The sequence below is a fragment of the Penaeus monodon genome, chromosome 5, assembly GCF_015228065.2.
Source record: "Penaeus monodon isolate SGIC_2016 chromosome 5, NSTDA_Pmon_1, whole genome shotgun sequence".
NCBI lineage: Eukaryota > Metazoa > Arthropoda > Malacostraca > Decapoda > Penaeidae > Penaeus > Penaeus monodon.
The window spans coordinates 20197101-20212100 of record NC_051390.1 but is presented as its reverse complement, the minus strand read 5'-3'; the positions used below and the strand labels follow the sequence as shown (position 1 = coordinate 20212100).

General features: G+C 35.8%; 1 protein-coding gene across 1 annotated transcript in view; it reads right to left on the bottom strand.

The window, feature by feature from the left end:
- LOC119573065 (hyccin-like) overlaps nucleotides 1-15000 on the bottom strand; it is a 26669-nt gene that overhangs the window by 2648 nt on the left and 9021 nt on the right. The window contains exons 3-10 of the mRNA XM_037920062.1: nucleotides 14894-15000; nucleotides 11520-11645; nucleotides 10401-10618; nucleotides 9792-9944; nucleotides 8797-8874; nucleotides 6243-6338; nucleotides 4869-4999; nucleotides 4635-4751 (exon numbers count right to left, since the gene is read on the bottom strand). The exon at nucleotides 14894-15000 is cut by the window's right edge and continues 38 nt beyond it. Of these exons, the coding sequence (XP_037775990.1) occupies nucleotides 4635-4751; nucleotides 4869-4999; nucleotides 6243-6338; nucleotides 8797-8874; nucleotides 9792-9944; nucleotides 10401-10618; nucleotides 11520-11645; nucleotides 14894-15000 (1026 nt within the window). The remainder of the gene's footprint in view (nucleotides 1-4634; nucleotides 4752-4868; nucleotides 5000-6242; nucleotides 6339-8796; nucleotides 8875-9791; nucleotides 9945-10400; nucleotides 10619-11519; nucleotides 11646-14893) is intronic.

Sequence of the window (15000 nt, the reverse complement as noted above, 5' to 3'; positions counted from 1 at the left end):
GACTTTACTTGGTGTTGATGGTGCTGACTGGTGTTGTAGAGCACTAAATCTGCGTCCGGAATCAGAGGAGTGCCGCATATGTCCTGGATACTTAACATCCACACTATGACATGGTGATGAAGGATCTGAGCTATCCAATGAGCCGTCTCCATCTGTTATCACAGCATGCTGAGTCCGTGGTCTATGACTGTGACTTGGAGACAAATTTTGCAAGGCAGTAAAGGGATTATGAGATTTCAAAAAAACTATGAGTTTCTTTTCAGAACTTGGAGAGTGATCTCTAGGTGATGATTCTGAGGACAGACATGGGGACTCACCTGGCTTATGGAGATGGCTCTCAAGAGTGCTTTGCCCACCAGATGGAGTTCGCTTGTGTTTACGGCCCAAATGTAGGTCAAGGAAATGTGCTTTTGGTGACATAGAACCACTCTCCTGTTTATTACCACCTCCTGGTCGGAACGACAAGTTAGGAGAATCTCCACTTTTGCTGTAATGAAGGTCAAAGCCTGCAGGACCACCTGAGGGTGTTCGCCTGTGTTTCCTAGCCATATGCAAGTCAACAAGGATACCTTTTGGAGACTGAGAACCCACTTCCTTGTTCTGACGGGGAGATACACATGGTGAGTCTCCTGGCTTTACATCATTTCCAGCCTGAGGCCCTGTCGGTGACTTCCTATGTTTGCGTACCAAGTGTAGATCCAAAAGGTGGCTTTTTGGAGACTGAGAGCCACCTTCTTGTTTAGCACTTATTGGCCTTAGGCTGGTATCATCTGCTCTTCGAGAATCAGCACCTTTAAAGATCTTTGCCTCAGGTATCATTTTGAGTGCATTTATTCCCATTTGTGGAGTGAGCCGGGAGAAGGAGGAGCCAGCTGGTGGTGTAGCAGGACCAGAGGGTTGTGGGTAGCCCTGAGATGCTGCCTGAGACCGCGGAGAATCCCGCCAAATATCCACATAACGCTCGAAGGCAAACGGATCTTCCTCATCACCAGTATACTCTAACAGATCATCTACCATGCCGCATGCAATAAACGTGCAACATATATTAATAATCGACATTTACGGTGTTTATATGGAGAGTAATTAATCTGGGCTCAAGTTACATATCAGGCCTTGAAGCTTCAAACTCTTAGAAAATTTATTCCCTCTGGTCATGAACATGGGTCGGCTGGGAAGTGGTGATGGAGTTGACCAGGTACACACGGTTTTTTAATTAGTGCCCCATTTATTTTATGCTCTACTTCATTGAAGTCCTAAGGAACAAAGTCTATAATGTTGTTTCTATCATAAATATATAAAGGGTAATGTGTCACAATACACTGATAACTGAAATAAAATGAAAATGATGATAAATTAAAAACTATCTAAAAATCTATGCAGGTTCAAAATACCACCAGGGACAGTACTAATTAAACATCTTGGCAACATAGTAAAATGTTCAGATAACAAAGCAATTACAGTAAGTCATAACCTCCAAAATCAACAATTACCTCAAACTAATTTGAACAAGCAACTGCATTTAAAGTTAGAAATAGGTATACTTATATAATTTAAGATTTACAGTCAAATCAGCATGTACCAGCAAGTGTGTTAGTCCTACTGGTAGTACAAATTGTAAAGGGCTGTATAGAACACAAAATAAGCATAGTTTAACCCCATGCCGACAGAAATCTCTGAGTGTAATAAACTCTGATGATTTCTCGCAACGGCCAGACACTGGGCATGGGAGTCCACTACATGAAGTGGAACATCCCGAGACATGTGCTCTGGCGCGTTGCCTTTTGTACAGCTGTACCCCGCAGACCAAGCTGTGTTTTATAATACTTGTACACGTAACCCGTCCAGAAAGGGTTCCACTATAATGTCATTTAGTAAGACCCTTTCCTCTTTCTGTGAATGTAAGATGAATGAATCCCAAAAACTCATTTAATATACTAATCATTTAATCAGTTTTTCATACATTATTACTCACAGTGAGGCGAGATCTCACTGCCTACAATAGTTTTCAGTGCCCAATACAATTTGTGTGAAAAAAAACTTTGCAGGTTAACCACTTTAAAATACATTCAAGGACTACTTTTCCCAACTGTTGCCAAAAGTTTATATAAAACATGTGTGCCTACAGCTATGAGACAAGTGTGCTGGTCCTAAAGCATGTGTTTTCTAGTACTCCTCAATGCATTCACTGGTATAAGAAACAATGAATCAAAGCAAAATAACGATACTAATAAAACCATTGTTCTTACAGAAATTTAATTAAGCCTCAATTTTCTATAGCACAATAATTAATTATAAAAGCAACAAGTCTTTTCTGTTTTCCAATTTTCTTTTCCACTCAAAAGCCTAAAGTATAAAATAATATAGTTACACAGCCATTATAAATTAATAAATCTAAATCTCATATGAATTATCCTGAACTTTTAAAAAAAATTGGCAAAAAGAAGCCTCTAATCGGACATCAAAATCTGCCAAAATTCAGGGAATACCATCAATATTTTGAAATATGAAAACATGAAAAAATAAATAATAGAGGAAAAAATTGGTCAATGAAAAATTTTTTAAATTTGTCCATGCTCTCTTAGCATCTTGTTGCCTACCTTTTCAGGATTTATATTAGCCATTTGGCTCATAATGCTGACAAGGGAATTTCCTTAGTAAGGCACTTAAGACACGGGGGGTAGGGGTGGGTGGGACAAAGACGGAGAGCTACAGTATGGGTGGGATGGGCAAAGCATCATTTTGCTCTAGATGCTTGAGCACATTTGTACGAGGGGGGTCACCCTGGTCACTCCACCACACCAATTTCCCTCTAGAAATATGAAGAGGTGGCTGTCAGATGACTTGTCATGGGGGGCAGGGAAGGGATATGGGTCTAAGACTGTATATAGGCCTTCTACTTTGCAGTTTAAAAAATAAACCAGTGTATTCGTAATTCTCTTTTTCTAACAGTTGAATATTATGTTACTTTTTTCATAGCTTATCTAAAAATATCTCATTAATGTGTCACCATAAACGTTTCTCCAGAAACAAAATCAAATGCTTTGTTTACTAGAACCAGTTGAATCTTAAAACACAGTCTGCCACCAAAATAATATCAAAATTATTAAAACAGAGAACAGAAACATTGGTAAATAAAATTACATAAAAAATCATACTAAAGTAAAAAACTGACTAAAAATAGAAAACTGATGCTTTTCCTAATGCAAATCACTAGTGTTGTCAAACTGATTATTTGGCACAAGTCCAATCTGACAAGGCACAACAACTAACATACACTAACACTATAAACTAGTGTAGCAATAATGCTTCTTAATTTGGGGCACTCATATTCTTGCATCCTATTGCTGTTATAAAGTGTTGTTTGCAACCTTGTTAGTAAAGTTGAAATTTGATTAGTTTCATATTTTAGCTAAGAATGCTTGTAAAAATATAACACTAAACCATTTGATAACTGAGTCTATTATAAGAACTGTTCCAAAAGAACAAAGCTTTATCCCTTTAACTGAGAGTTGTTAGGTTCTTATAGTAGTTACCATACATAAAAAAAAAACAATAAAGCCAATAAAAATATAAATTTAGCAAAGGAAAAATCCTAGTAAGAAATAAAATATGTAAATATCTGCATATATTTCTTCTTTACTTGAAAGAAAATTTTAAGAACCTTTTCTTACATTAAGTTAATTTAGACCTTAAGTTTCTATGTCCATGCAACTACTATAAAATTAACTCAGTCTAGGGTCAACACGGACACAACACAATACAGGCTCAAATTCTAAAACATGCTATCTGGATGATTTTTTTTCCCATCACTATTCTCCAGTAATATTGTTTCTCTTTATAAGGAGAATATGTGGATTATTTCTTTTTCAGTACAGAAGAATGTTCTTGTCATAATAAACTATAAAAGACTTCTGGTAATTATGTCTCTGGGGAATGTTTCATAATTTGAGCCATAAAAAAGAAGCAGAAATCATTGCTAAATCAAAGTAATAGAAAATATATTAATATTTAATATCTGGAATATATTACATCCATTCCCTAAAACTTGCTTGCAAAAAATATGCTAAAAGTTACAAGTAGTAAAACTAAATCTAATACATATACTGTGTCTATGTCAATTATTAAAATTTATATACTTTTAAGTTGCCAGGTGATGTTGGTGCTCTCCTTTATGATAAAATTCAAGTCATCACTATAGAGGTAAAAAAAGGTGAGCTACATCATGTTTACATACTTATTTACTGGGACAGTACAATTAGTAAATCACTTGCTTCTGAGACAGTATTTCTCACAAACACTGAGATTTAAATAAACCATCAAATATTTGTTACTGAACTAATCAATACCACATACTGCAACATTCTAGGCGAAGTTCAATGACTGGTGTAGAGCATTTCAACTGTTTTCTATATAACTAAATTTAGTCTCCTGTTGTTCGGAACCTCTATTATATATAGGTATTCAAAACATTAATAATTTGCATTATGAATCTCAATTATTAGATACGACTGATTGAAGAACAGCAACTTGCATTCTGCACATTATCAACTGTACAAAGGTTCTATTAAAATTTTTAGTTCTTCCAAAATTACCAAATCACACCTGTAGGAAAGTTTCTCCTGAAAATCACCTACCTGGCAATTTTTTGGTTCTGAAGGATGCATTTGTGATGAAAGATTTTGAAAGTGGAGCTGTTGTTGTCAATGGTGTGAGAGCAACACTAATACCCATTGGTCCATCACTTGGTTGGCCTAAGAAAAAAAAGCAAGGGGGAAGACTCATTATAATAACAAAACTCTTGCCCATGCAAGTCTAAGAGAGCATCATATCTTCCAGAAAGTGTAATTTCAAATTAGGTGATCACTTACCACTAGGATTCACTTTGAGGGAATTTTTGATGGCATTTGTCATCAGAAGAACATCACCAAACAGTTCATATTGTGCCCTCATGTGCAAATCCTCCAGGGCTTGTATGCCTAAACTTGCAAATTCATTGAACCTGGAAAATGTTGATACTGTTTTACATCACATCAGGTACCATTATATTTGCTTGAGACATTCAATATGGAAAGACTGGGCAAAAAATAGAACATCTAAGTTCACATGATAAAAAAGGCAGCCTTCAGTAGACAACAGTGGTCTTCAATAGCCTACAGCAGAATCAAGCTTAAAGATAAGACAGAATGGGAAGAAGATGAAGAAAAAGAGATGAAAAAGAGAGAAAAAGGTAATTTCATTCTTACTTATTCATGTTGACCATCACAACCTTGTGCTAAGCACTTACATTATACAATATGCATGAATCAAAAAAGGTCCTTTTATCCATGCATTACCTACTAATCAAATCTTAATCAGACTAAGGAGAAGGGGATACAAGTACTCTCTTTAAGATAACGTATATCTGGTGAAAACAGACAAGGTAGAAGATAAAGAAACAAAAGAAAGAAAAAAAAAAAAAAAAATTCTAATCAGTGAATTCCTGGACATTCAGGTTTATGAACAGAGGATGTGACAGTAACTACATTCACTACATTTAGCTCAATTACTCCCCAGTAGTCCACTGTAGGTATATGTGGTGCTACACTACCCTGTGGTGAAGAAATAAAAAATCAAAATGAGAAGCTGTCCAGTGCCAGCACCCAGCCAGCTGCAACAAAGGGACAATTCAAATCATTGGTTAATATGTGGCTTGTTTTATTTTTGTTTTAATCACCCTTCTATCCCAAGCTGACCCATGCTGACCAGATGCTGCATCTTATGTCCTGATGGAACAGTTGAGAGAAATGCTTACTTTGGAACATTAACAAGCATTCTCAACTCTTGCCATCACAAAAATTCTTTAAATAGAAATTAGATAATCATATTTATTGCACTGTAAATTCTACTAAAATAATGATTTACGAAATTGGGACTTAAGTGCATCTGTGTATGTGAACACTGCATAATGGAATGAAACAAAATAAAAATGAGAATACATATATGGAAAACAAATTTAAAATCTTGGCCAATGTTGGACATGAGCTGTTCACATGTACTTTACAGGGGGTTCATCATGTTGGTGAAATGATGTACAAGCATACCATCTCCCAAGGGATCGTGGCAGCACTGCATTGTCTGTGTACATAAAATCATACATGTATATAAAAATGTACCACCACCCTTCATGCATCCTTGCAGCTCAATATAACTGAAGGAATGAGCGCATGGCAAGCACCAACAAAGCTGGTATTTAATGACACTACCTGCGCAGTTTGACATGAGGGCTATGGTAACACTGTCCAGCACAATTCGGCATCATAGCTGGGCACTGTGTTCCTCCTCCTTTGGCAGCATTGTGGCTGTAAATGAATTAATGTTGGCATTTTTTTTTTTCTGTTTATTTGTTAGGGTTGGTAGGGACTATCAGGGATGGAAAACTATTTTCTTACCGCTGTATTCTAAGGCAAGAGGAAGAGAAGGTTAATGCAAACAGCGGAAAGGGAACCCATACCAGACAGGATGACTGAAGCCCAATCAGCGGATAGGGTATCTCAACCACCGGTTAATCCACTGACCTGCAGTGTGGTCAATGTCCCATCACCAAACACTAATTATGTGGGGGATATATATAAAGGTCTTACCAAGTGGCTTAAAGTTTTCCTACAATAAGCTGATATGCCTGAGATATGAGAAAAGTATCATAATGGAATTTTTCTGTTATCTTGAGTCTCATTACTAGAGTCAAACCAACTACAAATATCAAAGTAGAATCATTTACATTATATATTTTTATTTCACTATCATGCCATTGCAACTTGTTGACATGTGAATATAATTAATACATGATCTTTCAATGCAGCTGAAAATCTAACAAATTTATGTTTAATTGTAATTGCAATAAACACAATAAAATAGTATGTAGTTGTACTGTATTTTCTTTTTAGATAATCTATCACTCAGAAAAAATAAAATAGCCTTGTATTTGCATTCTACTGTGAATACAAATTTTAATTCTTCACTTGGTAAGCCCTTTCCCTCTATGCAGGGTCAATGCAAAAGCTAGCATTCTGTATTTATGCTCATAGGCCTATGATGAGTGGCTCCCTTTAATTCAGAACTGCTTTCTACTTGTACATTCACTTTATTATTTGCTACAAGGGCTAAAATGTGCTGGCACTACTAAAATTCTGAGAGTTCATTTTCTTTGATTAAGCTTGTAATTCTCTTTACCACAAAATTTCATAATGATATATCTAACAATATATATATTATGGTCAGGTGCAACAATTACAGATTTTTTTTTTTCTAATAAAGTCAGTTCTCGACCATGTAACTAAAGTGTACTCCACCATGTTACATTACAAACATTGCTTACTGTGGTATAAATTTTTTTTTTTATCATAAAACACATTAAAATAATGTCAACAGGATTACAATAAATATGCTCAGATAATGCTTATAGTTCATGCATATGCATATAATTAAAAACATTTTAGCGATATTATGACTGCTTATCAGGCTGCAGCAATTTGTCTGCCAGTAAGTTACTTGCCCAATCTCAACACTTTTTCATAAACCAATAGCTAATTTCCTTAGTCAACCACAAAGCTTCATGGTATAAAAATGTCTTGAACTGCACTCAATTGCTTACTAAATCTAAATTTCATATACGGCTGTAGACCCTTGCCCCTATCACATATGTTGAATTCTAAGAATAATAAAAGTTTTTGATAAAAATGATGATTCTGCACAATACAATTTTGCTATATTAATCATCACATACATAAAAACCTTAAATTTTTTAAATGACAATCCTGATACATCAGATCAAAAAGGCAATTGTTGTTTAATCCCTTTTTTCCAGGAAATCCCTGAGAGTAATTAAACTCTGGTGATATCTGGCAACAGCCAGACAGTGGGCGCGGGAGTCTGCTACGTGAAGCCGAATGTCCCGCTCACCACGCGTACAAACTGACCAAATGGTTTGCTATGATGCCATATCACACGACCCAGCAGTAATGAGTTAACCCTTATACTGCAGCATGCCTCACAAGAGGTCTGCTTGATAGTCTGCAACATGCTGCTTCAGACCCACACATACAAATGAATTTTCACTATTTCTTCACCCAGGCTTCCACATTATACCCTTTATTATCCCTGACGTTCCTCAACATCCTACAGCACACCAGACCTCATGTTATAACTACTACATAGGCACCCAGACGCTGCTTGGGTTTTCAAAATGTTATATCTTGCTTACTTTTGTTTCTCCTTTTAGAACCCAAATTGCAGAAAAATACATCATACCAGTCAAGAAGAACTGTAACTATTTTTGGCATACAAAACCAAATGTCTAGACTTTTTTTTTTACTCCCAGGTGACTTTTCAACTCTACTGTCAGAGGTTAAATGTAACAATGCAAAGAGGCAGATGCATGTGACCATGGGTCTAATGGCCAACTGATCTGTGGGGGATTTTATGTGAAGAAAGGCAATTTTGTTTGAACACTTCTATCTAGTCCATATTCCAGTTCATTACTCTCTGTAAGCCTAAATGCATATATCATAAAATTTTAAATAAAAGAATAATCACTCATCAGCATCATTTAACCAATAGCTTCCCTGCAATAAAGTAAAGGAGTAAAGTAAGGAGTCTTTGCAAAATGGTATGTTTTGTCTTTTCATAGGTAACAGCTTACAGGTTCTCCAGCCACTGCAGCTTCATGGAAAAAGACCAACCATCCTGAGTAATGGAAGGGTGGCTAAAAGTGCATGCAAATGAATAGGGGAAAATCAGGATATAAAAAGTTCAACGCACCTTGAGTAGTGGAAGTGTGAAAGTGGCATGCTAATGGACATGAGCGAGGGCAGGTCATGCAGACTTCGCTCAGCCGGTCTGCAATAACACAAGTATTGGCAGGTCATTCAAAGAGTCTGTGCAGAAGTGACAACCTATTGGGGAAAGACGTCTGTGCGTCCATGCGCATGCTGAATTCCAGATATTAAATCAATTTGACACACAACTTCAAAACATCTTTACTATTAAATAAAGACAAAGAAAGATTTATCCAAGCCTTAAAAATCCAGATATCAAAGTTTTAAATGACAAGCTCAAGTGAAGTTAATAGATATAAATCATCAATAATGACCAAACAAAGTACAGAAAATGCTGCATGCTATAAAATGCTATCTACTCTTTTATTAGCTAATGCACACATATGAACACCAAATACACACAAAAGGCAATATATATCTTATCAAAATTTAACATGCTAAATAGAAAACTGACATAAGAAATACTTTTCATAGAAAATTAAACTGAACTATTTGCTCTTTACTAAAGAGTTTGAGAGGTTAAGTTCTGTCAGGCTTGCTTTATCATTCACAAGAACTGCTAGTTCATTCTAAAACCAGCATATATTCATAAACTCAGCAGATGTCATTTTAGTATATTTTATGTAATAAAATATCAATGTCTCCCTATAGTGTTGATTTTCTGATATCTTGATCTTATTAGTAATATTTTAGTATATTGAAATGTTTTTGTTTGTAAGATTCTATTCCTTAGATCTGTATGTCTCTTACATGTGAATATGAGAATAGAATCATGTTTGCATCTTCACAAGTATCACATGATCAATCAATACAATCACAACAAAATGTTTTGTGTGTTCCAGCAAAAATTTCAAGTTTGTGAAAAAAAATTTATTCAATGCAAAAATGTGATGATCTTGAGCAAAATATTCACACACACACACGCACATGCAAACCAGGAGAAAATCTCTCTCCAACATGCTATGGCACCCTACTTACATGGCAAAGTAAACTGCATGTAGGAGCTCTGCCAATAACTCTGTAGTGACAGGTATTCTTGGAGTTGGCCGTGGGTAGAGGCTAAAGCTACTCTCACTGCCATAGGACGAACGGTGATGGTGACCAGGTCGGTTAAATCCCTGACTGACAATTCTGTAGGGATAACCCATTTATTGGTGATAATGAAAGGTAACTGATGATGATAAAAAGATATGTCTCTCATAAAATGTGATTCCTATGATACCAATGGTTAACAGATCAAGTGATATTAATGGTTCTCAAGTTTTAGGTTATGAGATGCAACCACGGTTAGTTTAAACACATTATGCTTTAATGTCTTAAAACTTCATAAAACACCTAGCACATTTCTGTTCGAAACCCAATATAAAATTTTTGACATCTAAAAGTTTCAATCACCAAGACTGTTTGACAAGATATTTTTCTTATAAAAATTTTTAAAATTCTAAGTATTTCAGGTTACTTAATTTTTTAAAATATGGATATAGGGATTTAGTACATCTAGGAATAAAAAGGTGAGTAAAAATATTTCCAACTGAAGCAAAGTAAAAAAAGAAGGCTAGTCAAGAAGAGAGGATGCATAATACTTACTTTGATGCAGCTTTGCAAAGGTGCATCAGTGCGATCTTGGGTAAAGTTGCTAGTCTAGCATTAAAGGCAACCATAATGGCAGTGGCCAGGTGATGCCTTGTTGCTGCAGTGACAGACGTCATTTGTGTTGGGGGACCCCATCGTACTGTCTCTGCATCTCCAGCCTCCAGTCTTTGCAAGGAGTCCACAGTGAAAGAAGCTGGAGCTAAGCTAGCAGGCTGCAAAAAATATAAATATACATAAATATAAGTAAACAGATAGCACTTAGATCTTATAATTTTTCAATGGAAAGTCCACTTTTTCTATTCAACAACGTTGCAAAACTAGTGGTAGAAAGTCCAACTATACACAAATTGGATTTATTGAGTAGTAAGACAAGTTTTGAAATCCTTCCTAATTTCATCTTCAGGAACTGTTGTCTATATAAATTTTCATTCTAATAACCTTGACCGGTAGTAATATGCAATCGCTCTTTCTTCACCTAATGTAGGGAGATCAAGTGACAGTTTATTATCAGGGTTAAGCTCAACATACATTATCAATGTGTGTGTGTGTGTGGGGGGGGGGAATAATAAAAAAAATAAATTTAAAGTTTGGACAACATCAAATTAATTAAGAATTTTGATAAGTTCTGTTACACGAGGACTGCAATTAATCATTAAAATAAGTTTTATCTTTTAATGACAATATTGAAGGCATGATATGGTATTTCATGCAGACCTCTGACAGTCCAGCATAATAAATTGAGAAGTGTCATATAACTAGCTGTAGCATTTATTCTATCTAACTGTCATGGTTCGCTTTTAAAAGGAATCAGAGTGTTCAGGTCAATAGAAACACACCAGAGGAAACATACAGGTTTAACTGCTAAGGCACTACACTAAACTACACATAACAAAATATGTACAATCAGAAGAGAGAGGATCCAGCGGAGCAGGCGAGGTCACACAGTGGAAGGGAGCACACAGGTCAAAGTCATGGAACAACTGAATTTTTGACTGGTGCTCCTATTATTTGCCGCGAAGGTCCAGAGTAATCTCGCAGTTGTGACACTAACCTTTAAAAAGTCCATTTATCTTATCATAAATATGGGAAAATGATGAAAATTTCTGTTCTTACCTCATGAAAGACTGACTGTCGTGCGAGGGTTGGAAGGCGAAAAGGAGCAATTCTAGGTTGTCCCTGTTCATCTAACACTTCCATATTGTAAAGAGCCAAGAGAGCCACCTCAACACTTCCTACACCCTGAGGATAGAAGATATTATCTTATCTCTCAAGACTCTTTGGCGCTTTACTCCTTTGGTGCGGCTGTTATCCCAGGACATGTAGAGAAGCATGTCCATTGTCACAAGATGCAGCCATTTACAACACATATTTAATGAGACTTGTGATATGAAAAAATAGATAATAGATGTTTTTTAATATAATGCATGAGCACTTCAGACTTTTGTATAAAATATCAATTTGGCCTGAATGATTTAAAAAGTCCACAACTGTAACCCAATGATTGTGGATTTATATACTGTCCCCTGTAATTTTTGTGAATTTTTTGTGAATCTTGTTACATACAGATAGCTCCACATGTGTTCAGCCAACAAAGAGTCTATCAAGAGGCCCTAGTGACTGTGCCCGATTCCCCCATCTCTTGAATTTGTGGGAAAATGTGTTTTTCTCGCTAATACTATTAATATTAATACTGTTATTATTCTTGCTGATATTATGATATTAAATTGTTATTCAAATATTACTAACATTAAAAACAATACAGTAATACAAATGAAGCTTTCCAAAAATCAAGGAAAACGGTAAACAGGTGAGATAGATAGGACTAATAACTGACTCCTTGGTAACTCAGCACTTGTAGAGCCATCTATATATAAAGACAATAGATGGCATGTGTTCTTGGTCATGACATGTGTTCTTGCCATCTCCCTCAAATTCAAAACACATAGTAGATGTTTAAAAAAAAAATCCTTCCACTCTACTCTATCTATTCTTGAAACAAGAGATCCTTATCAATTTGTCAATTAACCCCTATGACCCGGATAAAATGACCTTCGCATCATGAAAAAATTTGGCTCGAGAGGCGGGAGGTGGGAAAGTTTGGTAAAGGGCCGGGGTGACAGGAACTTGCCATCCTAAAAAAAATTCTGGCTGATGGCTAGGGTCACAGGAACGACTAGCCAAGATTGCAAAAAGCTCTTGAAGGGTGATTAGACTCACTGGGCATTATTTCCATCTATAAACGGGGAGGAATGTATCATCTGCGAGCCATGACTGGAAAAACAATGACTCCAGGGAGGATGCTATTTCTATGCTCAAGATCCTATTACTGGCTATTGTGACCTGTGGCACAGGTTGTATTACAGAAACTTTAATATTACAAAAAAAAAAAAAAAAAAAGACATAAATAGCAAAACATTACTTATTGTTATTCTTATTTCACTTAGTTATGAATTACCTAGAGAAATGATATGGAGCCTGTGCAAGGAAAACAGTCAATTATCATCTGGATAAGGGAAATCAAAAGACAAATATTGACATTAGAAAATGGCAAAAAACAACAACAACAACAACAACAACAACAACAACATTACAATGGGGAGGAATGGAGTCTTATCACTGGACATGAGTGTTCGTGTGTACCCAGCCTACAAGCCACACACCCTCAGAATGGCTAAGTAAGCCTAAAAATGATTGTATTTTGCACCACATGCAGGCAGTGAAACACCTGGATCCAAGGGGTTAATTATGTTTCACTATTCCACAGCTAAGGTTCCAAAATGTCTGCAAAACATATAGGAATAAAAAATAAATAAATAAATAAATAAAATAAAGAAATAAAAAATAAAGGAAGCTAAAAAACGTAAAATTAGACAAAAATAAAACAATAATATGAATCTGAAAGTTTATGCATACTGCTAACAAGGAATACAGTATGTGAAAACAATGCTCCAGTATAGTCTTGGGTGTGGTTAAAGTGTTCATGTTAATTAACCTCCCACACTCATTAATGAATGTCTGATACTGACCCAACCAAACCTAAGCATTCAACGTATTGACACGAGATAAGAACATGAAAATAATAAAAAGATGAACATTTAAGGAGACCATCAGGCTTGATTTTTTTTAGGATTTTTAAAAAATACTGAAAGCAATAAATAGAAGAGAGTAGACTATGACTCATTTCTTTTTTATAAGGCATTATAGTACACATGAAATGCATGATGATCCTCGCCCATCCACCTCAACCACTTGTTGATTCCTTCACAAGAAACCTGGTTGAAAATGAAGATGAGATGGTTAATATAAAAGTCACCTCTCCCAACTACTTGTGCATAGCCCAACATCATTCCTATCGCCTCTGCCACAGACTGGCAGCCAAACCTCCAAACTTATGTGTTTTGAGTAAAAATTACACCACATTTCACTAGATAACAAAGTTCCCTTTTATAATATATTGCTATAGGATATTGTTTATCACCATTCATCAACTCCTTCTTTGTCATATTTTTCTGGTCCATATTAATGCTGAATAATGGGGATCCCCTATACTCACCTAACTAAACAATATTACAAATGAATAAATTAACCCACTGCACTTAGGCCATATAAGCCACTGAATTTTCCACAATATGGGGTTGCTATGCTTGAGTGGCCATTTGTGAGGTCATACAGTGCTGGTTCAATATTTTCAGTTATTGTTTGTGGTGCATTCCTCATTCCTGGTAACTTGACACAGAAGACATAATATTGCTAAACAGGTTTAAAGAGTATTCACCTAAAAATGAGACAACATGGTAGGTATTAGATATTAGGAAAGACTAAAACAACTTGAGCTTTTCCCTTTACAAAGACAGAGAGAAAGATACTTCATTATCTATGTATGGGAGATCCTTGAAAATTTGGCATCAAATCCAAGAGAGGATGAAGAGGGGGGAATTAATGTCAGACACTTCCACACTCAGGGAAGAACATCACTCTGGGATAATGGCTCACTCTTCCCAATTACGAAAAATGTGTAATTAAAATTTCTTAATTAATGTGCCAAGACTGTTTAACAGTGAACCAAATAATATTAGAAACACAATAGAGAGCTCTGTGAAAGTGTTTAATAGAAAATTAGACAACTGCTTAAATTTAATACCAGATGAACCATTAACAAGTGGTAGTGAAAGAACGAGGGCTGAATCAAATTCTATCCCTCACCAAGTTCAATTATTAGTAACTGAAAGGAGATAGGCAGTCCCCCACAATGGTTCTAGTATGAGCAATTCATAGGGCTCTTGCTTAAACTTATATCATGTAACCAAGTAAGATTGTAGTCAAAGCCACACAAAATATCAAGACAATGTTGTTGCCCAGGCTTGGGCCAAAAACTTAACAGTTAAGTCCTGACACCTGAGTGCAATAAGTTAATAAGAATAATTATGAAGCAAGTAAAAATATATTTTCCTAATTTGATTACAACATAAACACCATTACCACAGTACCTTCTTTTCTCCAAAGCTTATAGAGGAAAGATATATGTAGAGAAGGCTCGGTGCGAAGAGAAGCACAAACTCTCGCAGTCGCTCATCTTTACTACGCGCCAAAGCAA